Source organism: Dinoponera quadriceps, unplaced genomic scaffold (assembly GCF_001313825.1).
Source record: "Dinoponera quadriceps isolate SergipeBrazil2010 unplaced genomic scaffold, ASM131382v1 scaffold318, whole genome shotgun sequence".
Taxonomy (NCBI): domain Eukaryota; kingdom Metazoa; phylum Arthropoda; class Insecta; order Hymenoptera; family Formicidae; genus Dinoponera; species Dinoponera quadriceps.
In genome coordinates, this window is record NW_014554417.1 from 64778 (window position 1) to 85115 (window position 20338).

At 35.9% G+C, this 20338-nt stretch overlaps 1 protein-coding gene across 1 annotated transcript in view; it reads right to left on the reverse strand.

Annotated features, from left to right (window-relative positions):
• LOC106748285 overlaps positions 1–20338 on the reverse strand; it is an 81618-nt gene that overhangs the window by 54068 nt on the left and 7212 nt on the right. Inside the window, exons 2-3 of the mRNA XM_014626675.1 lie at positions 14606–14815; positions 9976–10256 (exon numbers count right to left, since the gene is read on the reverse strand). Coding sequence (XP_014482161.1) covers positions 9976–10256; positions 14606–14815 — 491 coding nt within the window. The remainder of the gene's footprint in view (positions 1–9975; positions 10257–14605; positions 14816–20338) is intronic.

The window sequence follows — 20338 nt, forward strand, 5'->3', positions numbered from 1 at the left end:
ATTACTTTGAAGGAGACAAAATAGATATTCATGAATAAATAAATAATTTTTGAAAAAACACAAAATTCGCGATACTTTTTGAACAGACCTCGTATAACATAATATGCATGTTAGAGCGGTATTTATAATCTGATTTGATCTATATTTGATCTTTTGCGATCTGAATTGCTTCCGATGTTACTTCCTAACTGATCCAAAGAAATTCATTCACTTCTCGATAATATCGTGTTCACGGAAGAAAATGTTAAATTCAAGTAAATAATTGCTCTAATACTTCTTAGCAAATTTTTATTTAGATTGAATAAATGCATTCGGACCAAGTAAATATTTTACTTCAATAATTTACTTGGAAAATATTTTATTTGCATCAAATAAACATTATTTGATCTAAGCAAAAAGAACAAAAATCAATAAGGCTGTTTTTGGGTTTTCTCCAGATGTCCATTAAACAATGTCCATTAAACAATTTTTTCTTTCTAATAGCTTTAGTAAACAAAAAATATAATACATATCTGCATAAAGTTCCATTTATGATTGTAAATAGCTTTTAATAAATATAAGCCGCTGATTAGAAAAATATTTTTCATTGAATTTTTTGAAATAACATTAAAAGTCTGCAATTTACAATAGTTATGTACGCGGCAATGTATTGCAATGTATGTGTACCTCCAACTTTGGTGATATACGGTTAACAATAGTTACAAATATAATTATAAATATAGTATAAATAAAGTTACAAATATAGTTATTGAAATGAAAAATGTAACTATATTATGTTATAGATAAAGATACACAAAAGATATCTGAATACTGTAATTAGATACATGCAATTAGATACATTATAACATTATACATATAAAATTAATGAATACGAAGTTGATTTTTTATAGAATCGACTGAAATAGAACGTGATATCGAGATAAACTCGACATAACACCGTAAAAAGATTAAAATTGATTTATACTGAGAAAAAATGGTTAATAATGGTAATACATTGCTCTGATAGTCAGCTGATGACTGGTATTATAATATTGCCGCGTCCAATTAAATTACATACAAAGTATAATTATAATAATTATATTTAAAAAATCGGTTGTACAGTCTATAAAGCTTCGATGCAACAAAGTAAATAATATACGCGTCTAGAATTAAATTAAATCGTGGATTTTTAATTATTCCGCAGGAAAATAATCTGTTTTCTTTTTAGATCTCATTATATCGATCCTTATATTGCGAGAATTGTAAAAGTCTAAGACGAGATGTACTATTGTGCACATCTCACAATAAATATATGGCATTCAAAGTCTAACAAAGTGTAACTTGCGACAATGTTTTAATTGACAATATGTTAACACATTGTGGACGACATGAATCAACATCCTTAGTTTCTGAAGTATTGATGACCAGAACGTTAATTCACTTCTTCAAGGGGTTGAAACGCGGTACTTTTGCAAGTTCCGTTTACTACCTCTACATAAGTGACAACGTTTTAATAAATAACATTCATTAACTGTATGTGTTAAATTTAAATAAAATATAATTATATATTCGGTTTATACAACTATATAGAGTAAGGTAATAACTAAACTAATTAATTATCATCTTGAATATCTTCGAAATATGAAAGAACGGAAAAGAATCTGTCTAATAGAAATTGCACCGATGATGGTCATCATTTCGACCATCTTCTGTAAATATACATTTTTCCATCCTCATCTAATGGTAATAACATCATCTAATCGCATTAACAAAATAATTATATTTTTCGTAGATATTCAAGGTAATATAATAGTTATCGTCTCACCTTGTATATTCCACAATATATTAAGACAAATATCGCTTTTAAAGCGGGAATAATGCTAACGATCGCGCGGTCGAAAACGGCGTACGTTCGATCAAACACATCTTCCCACCTGAGGACCGAGATTACGCCCAGAGAGAAGTTCCGAAGAGCTCGAAGCAGCCGGGTTGTCTCGAGCATCGGCGAATTTTCGAGGTCCGATAGAACTCCCGCGTCTTTTTTCAGCTCCGTGTCGCGACTATAATTATTATTTCCAGCAACAGGTACCACGGCACTGTAATGCTCGAGGAGAGTCTTTACAAACGCGGGATAAACTACGCGCGCCGCTAAATTGCACGACGATATCGAATATTTAATATTACTGCAAAACGTTCAACGAGAAATCTTGTGTCTCCGTGTGTGAACGAGCGAATTAAACGCATTCTGTAGTTTTAAATACCGAAGTAACGCGCAACTCTTTCATTACACCCGAGCCTCCCCCCTTCTCACTCTCTCTCTCTCTCTCCCTTTTTCGATCAGGTTCTCGATTAACGACGTTGAAACGATTACATGCGGCTTATATACAGTTATGGATTATTATTATTATTATTACCGGTGTGTACCGAACAAATGAGCGAGCGATTTAATGAGCCACGATTGCCTGATCGTTTTCGAAATCGGTGTACTTCATTGCGCAATTAGGCGGATTACGTACACTGAGAAAAATCTCACTAAAATTATGGTTGTTTTCGATCTCTCTACTACTTCTACGTCTTCTTCTGATTTCAACCTAAAAAATATTGGGAGTACAAATTAGTTCGGTCCGTTTTCTGTGGTCAAAAATGTATTTATTTCAGAACAAAATTAATGAACAAATTAATCAAAATATTATCCATCGCTGGCTACTATTTTTTCCCACCACTCAGGCAATTTTCGAATTCCATCTCGAAAAAATGTCTCGTCTTTTGAGGCGATCCAAGTTAGGAGTCAATTTTCGATTTCTGCGAAAGAAGTGAACCTGCCAAATCGTGCTGCATCCGTCGGAACAACCAGTAATCAGAAGGAGCAATGTCCGGTGAATACGGCGGGTGCGGTAAAATATCTCACTTGAACGTTTCCAAATGATTTTTTACGGCTTTTGCGACATGAGGCCGAGCGTTATCATGCAGAAGAATAACTTTGTCATGTCTTTGCTCGTATTCCGGCTGTTTTTCTCGTAATGCACGGCTCAAACGAATCAATTGTAGCCTATACCGATGGCCCGTAATGGAATCGCCGACCAAAAAAATTATATTTTACCGCATGTGGTAAAATATAATTTTTTTGGCTGGCGATTCCAGAGCGAGGCTTGTCTTCAACGCTGAAATCACCATTCTTGAAACATCGAAACCATTCCCTACATGATTTATCAGTTGGAGTATTGTCACCATAAACTTCTACAAGCATTCGATGCACTTCAGCTGCACTTTTCTTCCAATTAAAGCAGAAAACTAAAACTTCCCGCAAATGCTGCTTAGTTAACACAAAATTTGACATATTCAACAAAGTAAAAAATAGGGGTTTTGTATGAAACTCAAAGCGATATAAACTGAATATTATTGACGGATGTCTAACCTCTCTGAAACCACCGAAATCAGCTACTATGAATCAGTCACTATGAAACATTCATAACAGCCAGAGCCATCTTTTGAAAACGAACCGAACTAATTTGTACTCCTAATAGTACTAACAATATGCATGTAAGATTATTATTATTGATACTATGATAACACTACTAGAAAAACGCTTCTTCCAATTATAACTTATTCACTTATGCGATTATAATTATTGCTACTAAAATTTTTTCTCAGGGCGTTCACTGAGCGAAATACCATTAAAATTAAAATCGTTTTCAGTAGCCTCAACCGTATCTTTCTCTAGTTTTAAATTTAAAAAAATAGCAGCAGCAATACGCATGTAAAGTTAATGTCACTGACATTGTAATAATATTTACTATAATGTCTAGAAAAATGGTTCTCCTGATTATAATCCTGATATGAATTGTTTTACGTATTCGATTATAGTCACCGATACAAAACATTTTTTCCTCAGAATGTTGCAACATTTTTCTTTCAACATATTTCTCAACGAATCCCTGTTCAAAGATAGGAAAATTTATTTTTTAACGATTTCCACAGGATCAATTTTCCTATTGGATACAAGATGCATCGTTTCCGTCTGAAGTTCATTGAGGTAAAAATGTTGTGATCTTTCTACAATTGACTTATAGGGAAAGTCGAATTAAATTGGCCTAAAATATACATGCGTTTTATTTATATGTTCATTGTGAGGAAACAGTAGAGAAAGAAAATATTGCAAATTATTCCTTTCAAAATATACACTGAAAAAAACAATCGGATAAGAAAAAATAATATAAATGTCTTTTTGATTACTGGGAGGTAAAAGATTAACCTAACTGCATAACAATATGAGTAATTCTATCTTTGTTGGAAGATTAAGACAATCAATAATATATTGCACCAGCTTCGATAATTGCATAATTTACACACAATGAGATTTTCATCTTGTTTTATACACATGCAAGAGACTAACGCTAAAATTTTACTGGAAAAATAGAGGCAGTTGATTCGCCACATATAATTTTGAAAGCGAGTCCGCTTAACTTGACTTCGAGTTCTTTCGTCGGACGTCTTTTTATAGTATAGAAAAAGTACCTACCCTTAGAACAGAAAATTTTGATATTTGTGACTATAACCGTATGTGTCCAAGAATTATAGTCAGGAGAGCCATTTTTCTAATACATGTTACTACAGTGTCAGTGATGAACTTTACACACATATTACTACAACTATTTTTTAGATTGAAGCCGAAAATGGCTATAATTTTAGTGAGCTTTCTTTCAGTGTATGTTCCCCGAAAGAAACACATTTCGCGATTCCCAAAACAAATACGTGAACGAAACAAATGGTTGACATATACACACTCTTGCACCAACTTCACTCGGCTTTCTCTATTTGGACATGCACGTAGAACGTAGTCACGTTTTGTACAGATATTCCAACGCACGATAGGAACGGTCGGTTTGTACCGTCAAGACGAAATCGAGCATTAGTCTCTGTCAATCCGTTAAATGGAGCCGGCACTGTCGTCTGCTCTCCGCGACGGAACTAAATTCTCACTTCGGCGCCGAGGGATTCGTACTTCGTTAGAGCGACAATTAGTGCCCTAATAAGGTCATTAAGCACAATATATATTCTCCGCGGAATACCTTCCCGCCGCGGTACGTACCTAACTGCTCGATTATGGTGCTCGGCCCATTATTGAGAGAGAGAGAGAGAGAGAGAGAAGCCAGCGATTATCCTGCACGCAGGAGTCACTGGTCGGTGAATTGTTCGCTGTTCGCGAAATTCTAATGGACTCTCCGTCACTAAGCGATCCCCCCGAAATTCTGGTTCTGTGTACTGAACTTTTGATTTTACAACATAGTAATAACTAAGACAACTAAACAGGTTCGATTTCAATTCTAATAATGTAATTTACTCCTACTTCGATCCTAACGATGTCTTAAACTTCCATTTCTGCTGCTTTAGCTTCAAAATACGTTGTTCGAGGCATTGAAATTAAATCTGTAAAATTGAAAATTCAAGAGCGAAGTTAACGAGTGTCAATATCGTCAAAATAGATTTTTATTCTAATCTATAGGCTATTTATTTAATAGGCCTACTTAGATAATAATAATAATCTACTATTAATAAGTTCTCGTGCGAACATATTTGAGCTGGTTTTCCCCATCTAATGGACAACATCCGAAAACTTTCCGTTGCGCTTGATATTTTCGCTATATATAGCATTTTCGAGTAAAATATTCGAATAAAATATTCTATGTATTTCACGTAAAAACATAATGTATCATCTTATGTATACGTCAATATATGTAGCGTAGCAACCTCCCGCGAATGACTACGATTGCCGTTGTTTTCCCGATTTAAGCTAAATTTTTTATGTTCCCGCCATGTAACGTAATTTTAACTGGCACCGTCCGGATTCTTTACCTCACAAAAACCATAAGAAATGATGTCTATTTTACTTTTGCCAATACAACAGAAAGAGGCCTTTTCGTAACATTCTTCTTTTCGTTTTCACTGTTTCGGTGGTTTAAAATGACTTATTCAAGGTTGCATTGAAATTAAATCGACAAAATCAAAGATTCAAGAGAGAAGTTAACAAGTGTCAATATCGTCAAAATAAGTTCTCACTAGTCTATAGGCCATCTAAGTGGGCGTAAAATAAGAGCGTCAAAGCAGCATGAAAATTCCGACTTGGGACAATCTTTCCTCGAGTACGTCGCGCCATGAAGACGATAACCGATCGCGGTTATAACGTGAAACAGCACTAGAAATAAGTTCAGTTTCAACTCTAACAATATAGGGTGTCCTATTTTAATCTATTGTACTTTTCATCTTCGTAGGATAACGTCAAATCAAAAATTTATTTAGATAAAAGTTGTAGGGTTTATAGAGAGGGATATAGTCTGTTTCACAAGAAAGTGTACGGCCTTAATACAAAACGGTCGGCCGTAGCGCCATCTACTTTATAACATTGGAAAGCTTGGTCCGTACCTGTTTGCACAGTATATGCTTTGTTATCATTCCGACGTTATGGTTTGGTCAGGCTGGAAATTTTCAAAATGAATGCAAAGTATTTCAAGCATTACGAGACGGTGTTTTTAGTTTTGCGTACAAAAGGATCAAAATTAACGTATGCTCAGAGTTCAAAAGAGGTCAGAAAGTCAAAGGAAGGTAAGCAACGGAAGTTTAGCATCCGATTAAGATCCATGTTTGAGGGTGTTCCTATAAGGTATGATTTGGTTATCTTTATTTGTTTACTGATAACCTAAACGCTGAAAAAATGCGCTATATTTATCAAAAATGTTTGTTGACATCTGCTGAGAAATTTTGTGGAAAAAATATAAACAATTGAGAGTTTCAAGAAGATAACAAAGATATTTCTAAACATCGAAGTCGTATCCTCTGCACAGAATGGAAAGCTGAAAATTGCATCACCACAATGGATTGACTTGCATCGACCCCAAATGCGAATCCGATTGAGAATGCATGGCCTTGCGCAAAGCACAAACTAAGAAAGAAACCTATCTTTACTCTTAAGCAGTTATGGACCAGAACTAGGAAGTTATGGCGCTCGCTTGAATGTACTCAAAAACTAGTCGAAAGTATGCCAAGAAGATGCCAAACTATAATTGACAATGCAGACGACTGAATTCATTATTAAATAATTCTGAAATACCTTTTTGTATCTACTTTAATATACTAGAATCCTTTTCTTTTAGGTTATACATTCTTGATATGCTGCCGTGTACTTTCTTGTGGAACAGACTGTAAGTTGATCACTTTAATTTCGTTGTATAGTCAATATTTCGAGATTAACCTTAGTTTTTTAAATAGAATCATATATTTTTTTTTACATAAATCGATTCCTTTGTTCATTTTACATATAAAACAAAGTATTCAGGTAAAATCATCAAAAAGTGGATATTTGTCGAGATATTTTACTTCTTATTCAGATATTTTTCAGTACAAGATATAAAATATTTCATGAAGTATTTACTTTCAGATAACATCATCTTAACACTTTTCTACATAATGATACGATGGAAACTGATTACTGATATTAATCATTCCATATTGGTGCAATGCATTGATGCATTTGCAAAATGTAATGAATTATTTTTAAAATTTTTCTATGTTTGCTCACAGTGACAGGTTTCACCTGTCATTTTACGAACAAAACTTTCTAAGAAATATATTAAAGTAATCAAAGCTATCAAAAAGTGAATACTTGATGAGTTATTTCATATCTTGTATTAAAAAATATTGGAATAAAAAATAAAATATCTCAAAAAGTCATTCATTTTTCGATAATTTTACTCCAGTATTTTTATAATTCCATAAAAAAATGAAGTTGACCTTGAAAAAATGACTTAAAAATTATATTAACATTTATACATAATGTTACATACATATTCAGACATATTTTCGATTCGATCTTACCTTGCCCTAAAGATTTAAAAATCTCTACCTTAAAGATAAAAAGGTAACAGATTAAAATGAAACACTTGCGTAATTAGTTTCTATTTTGATCCTGACGATATCTTAAACTTCCGCTTTCACATCGAGATAGGTTGTTCGAGGTTGCGTTAAAATTAAATCTGTAGAAATAAAGATTCGAGAGAAAGAAGGTTAATAAATGCCAAACGTCATCAAAGTAGGTTTTTATTAATCTATAGGCCATTCAAGTAGACACAAACTATCCTTGAGAGCGTCGAAACAGCATCAAAATTTCGACTCGGGCGGAAAATGCTCCCCGAAATGTGGAATTAATGATGCAGTTATGCATGATTGAATTCAGCATGCCCTTTCGTGAAGAGGTTTCGAAGAACGCGGCAGAGAATTTTTGGCGAATTTTCGTGAAGAACGACGGTAAAGCGCGGAGAAATAAATAACGATGCACGGACGATTCCTTCGCGGATCGTTCGCGAAATCATTTTTCCGTCGGGGCCTCGCCGTTTAATTGCAGCCGAAATTAGCGCGTTTTACGCGCCGGCCTTAAACCACTATATTGCGTCCGCGGAGAGATCATTAAGCACGAGATTAAACACCGTACTACACTGGTCCCTATCCGCTCACGGCGCAGCCTCTCGATTGTAATACAACGCGAGCACATCCGCCTATCATCGCGCATGCAAATCTGCCTGCATATGACATGCCTGATGCGATTATCGAAAGCGAGGATTCTGGATCACAAGGAATCGAATTATACGGCTCGATACGCGCTATAATGAGTACGCAATTGATCCGCGGACCCGGAATACCGCGGGAAATAAGACAAAGGATGTGTCCCGCAGCGATCGAGTCGAATCGCCGAATTTAATTCGTCGAAGTCGCTGAACGCAAAAACATTGCGTAATTGTCTCAGGACAAATAGGACAGACTATTTCCACGTTTCGCATAGACATTCAAATGACGCGAACGCTCGGTGCAAATTACGTCCGAAGTGTTTATAATTGCATTAATTGAATCTTGGAAATATTATTGGCGCTTCCGAGCTTGAAATATTTGAAATAATTTAGCTGCAAAATATTCCTTGAATCTTAGAAATATGAAGGAAGTTAGTCGATATGAGCTAATTGACACTGAATCGATGATCCGCGTCCAGTCTTAATCCTTTGTATTCTGCAATAAATTCAACATTTCACTCCGAAGACTCGATAATAAAACTAAAAATACGACACGTTTGGGAATGCACTCGGCGTTGAATCTTTGAAATATTGTTAATTTTGGTGCTACTACTGGGCTTGAAATATTTGAAATAATTTAATTTCGAAATATTCCTCGAATTTTAGAAATATACAAGAAGTTCCTTAATCTTAACCCTTTGCACTGTACAATAAATTCAACATTTCGTTCGAACAATTGGATAATAAAATTAAAAATATGATATGTCCAAAACATTTAAAAATACACTTCTTGAATCTTTGAGATATTATTAGCTTCGGCACTACTGGGTTTAAAATGATTAGAATAATTCGGTTTTGAAATGACACTTGAATCTTAAAAATATAAAGGAAGCTTCCCAAGAATTAGCGCGAGTTATTATAATTAATGCTCAATCGGCAATCCGCGTTCAGTCTTAACCTTTTGCACTCTGCAATAAATTCAACATTTCATTCTAAGGACTTAATAATAAAGTTAAAAAACGATACGTTTAGGAATGTTTGAAATATTATTAATTTTACTGTTAACTATATACTCGAATCTTTGAAACATTATTCATTTTGGCGCTTAAACCGAATTTAAAATATTTGAAATAACTTAACTTTGAAATATCCCTCAAGTCTTAAAAATATAAAGGAAGCTCCCCGATAATCGATGTAAGTTGATTAACGTGCAATCGATAATCACAATCTTAATCCTTTGCACTCTGCAATAAATTCAACGTTTCATTCCGACGATTCAATGATGAAGCAAAAAAAAATTCGATTCTGAGAAAAGCAAGGAAACATTGAACTTTATCATGAAGCGTCAATATATTACCAGATTCAATAACACGTTATATTTAATAATTGAATAAACATTCATGCCGAGTGCAAAGGATTGGTAGATCTACGATCGGCTTACTTGCGAGTCCTTGAGGCCCAGCTTCTCGGCGAGCTTCTTGCGATCCGGCTTACTAATATATTTCTGCAGCTGGAACCTTTTCTCGAGACCGCGTCGCTGGAGATCCGAGAAAACGGCTCGCCTCATCATCCCCCGGCGCGGCTTTCCGCGTGCGTTCGTCGCCCACGGAAAAACCAGGCCGGTGCCGGAAAAGTCGCCAATACTGCCCTGAATGGCGCCCGGAAACACGGCACCTCCGCCGGGTGTGCCAGGATGATGACCTCCAGTACCGGAACCAGCGACTGTCGATGGAAAGCATAAAGTGATTCGACACCGCGTTTGGACTCTAGTTACCGAGTGTTTCGTTCCGATGCTTATCAATTTAACATATTCGTGAATAAGCAACATATACACACATACACCATTTGCACACGATATAAACGATCTATTTTCACGGTTGGAAATATAGTAAACATTAGAAAAGTCGCACTCTCATAAATCTCAGAAAGTATCGATGTGCGGAGAACATTCGGGCGCACTGTGAGGAAAGTTCCAGTCATTTTCATCCTCAACTCTATCCGAGTAGAAATGTATCTTAGTTAGCCTGAGTTAAAAGCTAGTAACTAACTAAACAGATAACTAGCTAATACTAGATTAAATTTTCTAGCTCGTTACTGGCTGATTATTCATTAAAATTTAGAATTGGTTTTATAATCTAGCCGTTGTCTATAGTCATTATATATCAAATATAATAAACTACATGCGCTACTTCTATTCCATAATATACAGAGTGTCTCATTTTAATGAGAACGGTGGAATATCTTGAAAACCAAACAATTGACAAAACGGTGGAATATCTTGAAAACCAAACAATTGACAAAAAAAATGGTTTAGATAAAAGTTGTAGGGTTTGGAGGGCTACACAAGTTTATGATGTTAACTTCGTTGTATAGTTAATAATTTAAGATCATTCCAAAGTCAATTTCACTTAAATGGAATCATAGATTTTTTTTTTACATAAATCCATTCCTTTATTCATTCCGTATTTAAAAGTATAAGGGTAAGATTATCGAAAAGTGAATACTTTTCGAGATATTTTATTTTTTACACTTTAATGTTTTATTTGATATGAAATATCTCATAAGGTATTCACTTTTCAATAACATCACCTTAACACTTTTGCATGTAGAATGACAGAATGACAGGTGGGAATCGATCGCTGTTAGCAAACGTAGAAAGAACTTCGTTTCCAAGATATTCCGCTACATTCATTAATGACATCGGAAGCGAGAAAACGCATAGCAAAATGTTTTGCATTATATTTTCAAATAAAAAGATATACTCACAAAGTGACATTTGTAATCGTTTCAGCACACTTGTAAAATTGAAGGAACACTTTTCTCTTACTCAAACAATCAATAAATAATCGTAAAATTAACTTGACACGGAATCTTCTTTTCCAACTTCTTTTCTCATGATTTTATCAATGTTAATTTTACTACTCATTGATTGTTCGAGTAAAAGAAAAGTATTCGTCCAATTTTACAAGTTTGTTGAATCGATCACAAATGTGATTTTGTGGATATATCTTTTTATTTGAAAGTATAACACAAAAAGTTTTGGTATGCGTTTTCTCGCTTCTGACATCATTAAACAAGGACAACGACTATTATTACGAGGTCATGAAAGAAAAACAGAAATAAATGTTACACATTATTGCAATTAGTTATGATTTTTCATCTCGTATCTATAATTTCTTTTGTTTAATCATCAGCTAATTTTATTTATAATTATTTATCTAGCCATTACCTAGCCACTGAACTACAGAAGCTAGCTAGAGAAATGCGTTACATTACTAACATAAAAAAAGGTATGCATTTTAGGTGATTTGGGGGGCACGCGGGATCGTTGGGTTCGTTTTTTCTTCACTCGATTTCATTTGCCGAATCCGTAAAATATAGTTAAAATAGTCTTAGTATCCAGAAAAAATTTTGAGACACATTTTAAACAGAAGAAAGTAACGGTTGATTTTATCAGTTTATCGAACCATGTCTATGAATTTCTCTCAATCTGTTTCTATTAAAACCGTGATTCTTATTTGTATTGTGGGATAAATAAGATTTCGTAATGAAGGCTATTATTGCAGAAGGTTTATGAAACAGAATATGATGTATAGCAGGTACGCAAAATTGATTTTTGTAAAGTGCTTGTTATGTCAGAAATGCTTTTCACACGTTCCAGTGTACTATTTTTAATTCTGATTTTTTTACCTTACTATTTAATTCTGATTTTTTTACCTTACTATTCTATACTAATCTCCTTACTATTCTATTCTAGTCATGGATAGATGGACTTTAATGGGTTAATCCAATACATAATATTTCGCTTCTCATAAACGTTCTACAATAATAACTTTCACTTATTTTATTTATCTTCACAGAATGGTTCAACAATGTAATAAAATCAACTGTTGTTTTCCTCTGTTTGAAATGTGTCCCACAATTTTCCCGGATACTGAAACTATTTTGATTATGATTTTCGGATTGAGCGAATAAAATTGAGTGAAGAAAAATGAACCCAACGATCTCTATGTGCTCCTTAAATTGTCTGAAATGCATAGTTCCTTTTATTTCCGCATAGCTAGACATACACACGAGGTTCAATTTCTACTATAGTATATTTTCTTCTGGTTTTAACTTAAATAAACAGCAGTAACAACATGTAAGGTTAATTCTCATTGACGCTATAATAAAACACATTAGGAAAATAACTCTACCGACTGTGTAATTCTTCAACTCATGCGGGGTTATTGTTGCAAATATCAAAAGTTTGTTCTCTCAGTGTGTATTTTTTCGAAAAATATAAGGACCGAGTATTTCGCCTTGTCACTGAACCGTGACATTTTCAAACTCGCCCGAAAATTCCGCGACATATATATATATTTTTTTTTGTCGTATATATTTATAAATATTTTTCTTTTGCTGTGAGTGAAACACAACGTGAGAAGACGCCCACGCGAGAGGGCAGCAACGCGCGGCACGAGGGAGGGAAAAACGCGAAATCGTACATATATATATACGACCGTGTTCACGCGTTTATTCGCCCGCGAATTCGCCCAACTGGGGGCACACGGTCACGATTGTATCAAAGTCATCTAATAACAGACGGGCAATTGAATCTCCAGATCGTGTCTGCGCGATATTGCCAAGCTGAGCATGACGGTATTATCTGCACCGATGATATTTGCACGCACTTGTTGCATGCGTGCATTTTGCCTTGTGGCGGAGCATGTACATAATATGCTAGTGCTTTCACTGCACTTCATATGCACTCCATGTCCCATACGAGCCTACCTATAACAAGATATTCGATAAACCTGTGTGTATGCCCCCGCGCGCGCACGTGGACCGCCGCCGCCGCCGTCACGCGTTTATACGCGCACTGGCGCCATATGCGGAAGTTTCGGTTTTAAATGTTCATCGGGACCGTGTTTCCGCGTCCGCGCTTGTTTATTAACTGGCACGTGGAGTATCGTGCGCGCCGGCGAGCGAGTGGGCGCGCCCACGGACGAAATAACAAGTGAGTGCATGAGACTCGACAACGAGAGAGAAAAAAAAGAAATAAAATACAACACCTATATCGATCCCGCATATCGAGATATCGCGTCTCGCGTCGTGAGTACAAGGAACAACAGCGTCTACGCAAAAAAACATGCTGTTGTATGATTAGCCGCAAAAAGTTGTAACACTTTTTCGATAAATTTCGGAACGCATATGGAATGTCTGATGGAAGAATTTCTTTCTCTGCATTCCTCAGGAAAGATGTATTTCCCTAATGAATATGAGATGTGTCGCGAAACTCGTCGAAAGAAAAGAGTGGTAATTTTTTTGTGACTGACCACATATACTGAGAGAAACCCCACTAAAATTATGGCCATCTTCGGCGCCAATTCTTATATCCCTTTCTGATTTTAACCCGAAAAATAATCGTAGAAACAGTAATCAGAGGAAGAATAACAGTCGATTCGGCGGAATCGACAGTCACTTCTATTCAAAAAAATAATGCGCCCGGTGAATACATTTTGCGTTTGGGCAACAATACATTGCATTGATATAGTTGCTGATCAAATTGCAATCGTTGAATCACTCGATAACTTATTACAACTACGAGTATATAATTTGTTCAGCGGACTAAACGTTACGCTTGAAAAAAATCTTATTTGTTTGCGCAACATTTCGTTGATCCTACCATTTTTTTCTCAGTATATGCGTATAGGGTTATTATTATTGACATTATATGATACTAGGTTACTAGGAAAATTATTATCCCAACTGTAATTTTTTCACTTACGTGATTATATGCATAATGCCAAAAATTGTTTTCTAAGTGTATCGATAGAATTAGTCGACAGTGCCATAATTCGAATAAATCTTAATTCAAAAGCAATGTTATTGAAAGTTATTGAATGCTCGAGTTATTAAGACAATGTGTGATGCATTAGTTTCAACAATATCGCTATTAAATCAAGAAGATTTATTACTCTAATTATGGTACTTGGTTTTTTTTTTACCAATCCTACTTATACACAATTTTTTTAGGAGCACATGTTTCTTTCTTTTTCTTTCTCCGCTTCTGCCCTCTTTCTCTTTACCTGTCAAGTATGGACCTCTGTAGAACAGTTGCTGCAGCGTGTGATGGGCGTTCGGCGGCAAGTGTCGCTGAGGCGGCTGATGACTAGGCCTGTGATAAGGGTGATAAGCTGCCGGCCTCGCGATTGGCTTGGCGATATTGTAGCCCGCCGAGTTCTGCAGGTTTTGTAAGAAGGCGGGTATTGCTTCCGGCGGAAGTCCTTGAAAATTGTCTGTGCAAATAAACACACACATTATACGTCGAGATGCGATCGCAGAAGTCACCTCTGCGTCCATATTTCCGTCGTAATATCGTCGCGAAAATTTCACGTGTTCTATCAGCGAAACAGACGAGACGAAACTTCGCTCGTCGCATAGACGGTTCCGAAAATAAATGTAAATTTCAGGGTGCAACACCAAGCCGGCAGCTGTTTTCGTCTCTTAAGATTTCGTACTTTTTAGTAGCGCATTAAACAACGGCTTTAAAATTCGTCTTAATATCAGCAATCGTTACTTGAAACTTGATTCACGCGAGATACTCAAATTTTAATTTGGAATTAGATCTGAGTTTTTCAATTGAATTATATTATGTGATATATGTAACATTGCATTGATAATCGCGATTCATTTGGAAAACTTACCTATAGTTTTCAAGTCTCGGTATCTCACGTGAAATAAATTTCAAATAAAAGCTATTAACACGAGACTAAAGCCCGTATTGATAGTCGTTACTTGAAGCTTGTCTCACGTTAGATATTTAGATCTGAATTAAGAATTAGATTTGAGTTTTCCATTTAAATAATAATATATATGACGTTACACCACGGAGAAAAATAATGCAGAGGGACAATAGATTTGGTGCGTTGTCGTAATAAATAAGTAAATATATATGGTGTTTCTTATTCTGCAAGTACCGTCCAATATTATCCAATAGGAGTCGATTCTTGTGGTCATTTTATGAAGAAATGAATATACGTTCGATCCACGCAACGATCAAGAAGCGCGCACAGAAAAAGATGTCAGGACTACATAAATGTAATTCATTGTTTTACAGCTGCTTAATTCAAGTAATATTTTCATTAATTTAAATATATTTTAATAACTTATAGTAAATAATTACTTGAGCGCAGTAATACCTTAATTTGTAGATGAATTATTGTATGTAAGTATAAAGTGGTTCTGAATTTAAAAGAATATTTGTTAAAATTGTGTATTATTTCTTTTCCATTGAAGAAACTAAGTGGTTTTAAATTTAGATTTTTCTATCTAGTAACTAAATATTTCCCTAAATTCTGAAAATCCAATATTACAAATTTAATATTTGTCACAATTGTTTTAAAACGTACAAATAAATGTTTATTTATTCGAAGAAAATATATTGCACATAACCAATATTATATTCCTACTTCTGGTAAATATTTGCGAAGGAATATCGCAATAACTATTTTACTTAAATCAAATAAATATTATTTGAATTTGATAGTACTTTTTTTCAGTGCTCAAAACTATCCCTCACCGTCGCATCTCGTCATACATTCATACTAATTCATGCGAGGATTGGGAGACGCGAACCGGCTACGCCGATTAAATATGGAACTCGCCGGGGTTGTTTCACGGTGAATTGTGCCTGCGGGGCGGCGGAGGATTTACGTGCGAGCGAATGCCTAAGTCGTCGTCGTCGTATTCCGTCGTGTTGCATAATTCGGCCGACACCCTCGGCCGAGGGACCCTCCTTAACTGCTTCAGGCGGAGCTCGATCTCTCGTCGGCGCACGCTTCAACACCTCCGTCGCGGAGGTAAATAGCCAGACATTTGTGCAATCGGCTGCTTTGCCAGCGGAAGAGCGGGGATGGGACACCTTGGCTCGTGTCTCGGGGTATTGCGAAACGCGACGAGGTGTCGTATTTATTCGTGACACGCAGTTTCGATGAGGCTTGGTGAAAATCATGCACGGAAGAAAAAAGTTTGGTTGTATTAACCAGAAAAGGAACAACTAGATGCATTTTGATCGAAGAAAACAGAATTTCTGGTTACAAGAACTATATCTAGGTCATAAAAACCAGGAATTCTGTTTCCTTCAACCAGAACGCATCTGGTTGTTCTCTTTCTGGTTAAGGCTAGATTTTTTTTCCGTGTGTTCTTTTAAAGCAGCTACTGATAGAAAATTATAGTTAATATACAAACGTACCTTTTAGCCACATAAACAGTCGGAATAATAAGAATAATTTTTCTAGTAAGTATTACTAGAGTCACTATAGTCAGTGATAATAACCTTACATGCATGTTGCTACAATTGTAAAATATGTCTGGCGCCGAAAGTAACTATAATTTTCTATCAATGTCGGCCTTTAAGAAGATGCCAAAGTCGATGACGAATTTGATAAGCCTCGATAACGTAGAAGCAATCCTTCAAATGTTATGTTACATAAACATTGACACTATCACATTGCTCTTTTTGTATATCTTGTACATTGAAAAAAAGATATAGTAATAAGTACTAAAATTTGGTGAATATTTGCCGATAAAATGCTTGTTTATTATAATCAATTAATTTAGTTACGTATATTAAATATACGATTTGCGGAACTACATAATAATGTATACACAGTATACGGAACTAAATTATTTGGTTGCAGTAATTAAATATTTGGTTGGCAAATGTTCATCAAATTGTAATATTTATCAACAAATCCTTTCTTTCAGTGTACACGTGAATTTTGTGTAAATGTAAGTGCGGTATAAATGCGAATGAAATGAATGTACATTGCTGTTTTATCATATCTAACGGGAGATCTAGAACCAAAATACATAAAAACTTGTCTGCAAATTTTTCGCATCTTTTTAGATCTCTTAATTTATTGGAAAAGATATTAAAAATGTTCTTTGAAATTTCCCTGATTGCAGCATTGACACATCCCGTATATATGCAAGCTGCGGATTTCTGTATTAGGTAATTGACAGCTGGAAATGTTAATTTTTGAAATTTTGTGTCGTTTTCGCCACACGTCGAGCGATACTCCAATTTATTCTCGCGCGTGCCTTTACTGCGTAAAAGCAGCGAATTTATAATTCTGTGCAACCAAACAACGTAAACTTTGCAAAACTAAGTCAGTATTTTGCCGGCAAAGTTTTCAAGTATGACATAATCGTAAGAGCCAAAGTACGAATCTTCTAGTGCTGTTTAATATCAATATTATTATTATTAATATATACGCGCTATTCTTCGATCCACGTAGGGAAGAATTTCCCAATTCGTACGAGTCATTTAAATCATACTTCACTTTTTTCTATAATTATTGAACATAAGTGCGATCTGATAGTAAATACATAAAATAAATGAGCGATGAAACATATAACCAAAACTTGAACGAATTGCATTGTGTTTTCTTTGTGTGATGTAAACAATTTTGGCAACTCGCTTCTACAAGGAAAATCAAACTTCCATGTCAAATGCTCGAATCCTATATTAATATAACTTCCTGTATTAATATAATTCCCCGTTAATCCAAGTCGGAATTTTTTTATTCTATAGATTTTTATTCCATAAGCGTTGCGAAAAATCCAGTGCATGCATTAATATATGTCCGAGCATTGTATTCTCCCGCATATGTATTAATATTGATAATATTAATATTAATATTAAGTAACACAAAAAAATCCGTGCTTTGGCTCTTAAAGACTGATACTTCTTTTTTCTTTGATTAAAATAAGCAAAAGCCGGTTCACATATAATATTTTAAATTCTTTTGACCCTTTGAGTGTTGAAGGTGTATATATGAACTCGCTATAAGCTACTAGCGTTTTTGAAGGCTCTCATTTATGTTCGTTCTCTCAAAACGAATCACAATGATAATGTGATAATGTTTCCAATTAAATCAATAAAGTATATTTCACCTATATCAGTGAGTATTCATGAATTTTCAATGAAAAAACACCTCCGCTTAACTCCCACAGTCTTACACTTCATTAATTTTAGCTAGCAGAAGTAAAATTTCTCCGCGAAATCTGTAGTATTCCATTAGCTACTATTAACTACATCCTTTCTCACTGATTGCAGTGTTAAATCACCGAAATCACTGATGATACACTGATTCCATTTTAGAGAACACTTTGTTAGCAACAGTTTTGGTTGAAAAATTTATTATTTTAAGTTTGAGATATTAATTTATTTCTGGTCAGCTTACTCTTACCAGTCGCAAACGATGCGTTCGACAACTTTACTAAATTCCGGCCACATAGAATGCTTCATTGTTGCTCTCTTCGCACTCCAACGTTGACGAAGACAGTAAAATCGGAGGGGAAGCTTCTCGTGGAATCTCATCAGATTCAACGTACGTCGACGATAGTAGAAAACGAAATATCCATGTTTTCCTACGCGCTTTATAATGAATTAAAACTTTCTTCTGTTCTCTCACCACGATTCTCTTGATCGACAATACATCAGAAGCCAGAAAATATAAACATTAATACAGGTCCAAATCTTAAAATGTTTGCAATTTTGATCAAAATTTTTCTCTCAGTATATGACATATCTTTTTATTCTAAATTTATATTATATTTATATTATTTCAGGCAAGAATATGAAATGTATATTTTCTCGCTTCTGATATTAATAATCAAGATGGCTGCGGCGAGGAGATAGGAACCTTAAAGAATTCTCGATCGACTTCGCCTTAACGAAAGCCAGACTCAAGTTTAATCGCCAATAATCTTCGTGACTTCTCTCGAGGTACGTCAATGGAATGAATACCTCAACAAGGCGAAGTTCGCTCGAGATTAAACCACGAAATGGTTTAATAAGGTCGGTCGTTCGCGTAGAGATTTCTCATCGTCTCGCGACGGCATTTCGTGCATTCCCCCAAATACTGATACGTCTCCCGTGCGAGAAGATTTATCGACAACGCGGTGCGGAAGGAAGTTAACTGCGTGTGTTGACGCGTACCCTCCGCGTCGCGCACAGATCGGCAGTCCCGAGCATGAAAGAAAATTCGGACTCTCCGACTTCTATGACCCCGACGAGAGGTCACCCTCCGTCGGCGAACTCGTCCACCCATCCACATTAATAACGCCTAAGAGGGCCGGTCGCCCCATTGCGATTTCCAACATGTTTTTTTGCAGCATCGTGCACCGCCACGCCCAGAGAGAGAGAGAGAGAGAGAGAGAGAGAGAGAGAGAGAGAGAGAGAGAGAGAGAAGGAGAGCGCAGCCTCGCTAAAAAAGTGACGTGTTTGAAAATAATAAAATAATGGAGGCTCGGGACCGGTTTGAGGTGGAGAATGGCAGAGAGAAAGAGGCAGACAGAGAGAGAGAGAGAGAGAGAGAGAGAGAGAGAGAGAGAGAGAGAGAGAGAGAGAGAAAAGAGAAAGAGAGGGAGTGAGACCGAAAGAGGAAGAACAAGAAAAACAGAGGGAAAAGGAAAATGGAGAGAGAGAGAGAGAGAGAGAGAGAAGGTTCGCCTTGCGTTCGACCAGACAATGCCCTGACAATGGCCCATACACGGCGTCCCATTGTGCCGCACTGTACCCCATAAAATACTCATCGCCTTTTATCGTTGTTTTCGTAGCCGGCCAATGAGAGAAGCGCGCTGCTTAGCCGCGGCCGGGCTAATAACGAGCTTAAACCTCCAACGGAAACACTGAATGGGAATAGTTTTTTAAGCCGCCCCACCTACCCGACACAGTCAGTCCCTTCGATCTCTCTCTCTCTCTCTCTTCGTCTCTATTCACTGCCCTCCTCCCCCCCCCCCTCTTTTCCAGT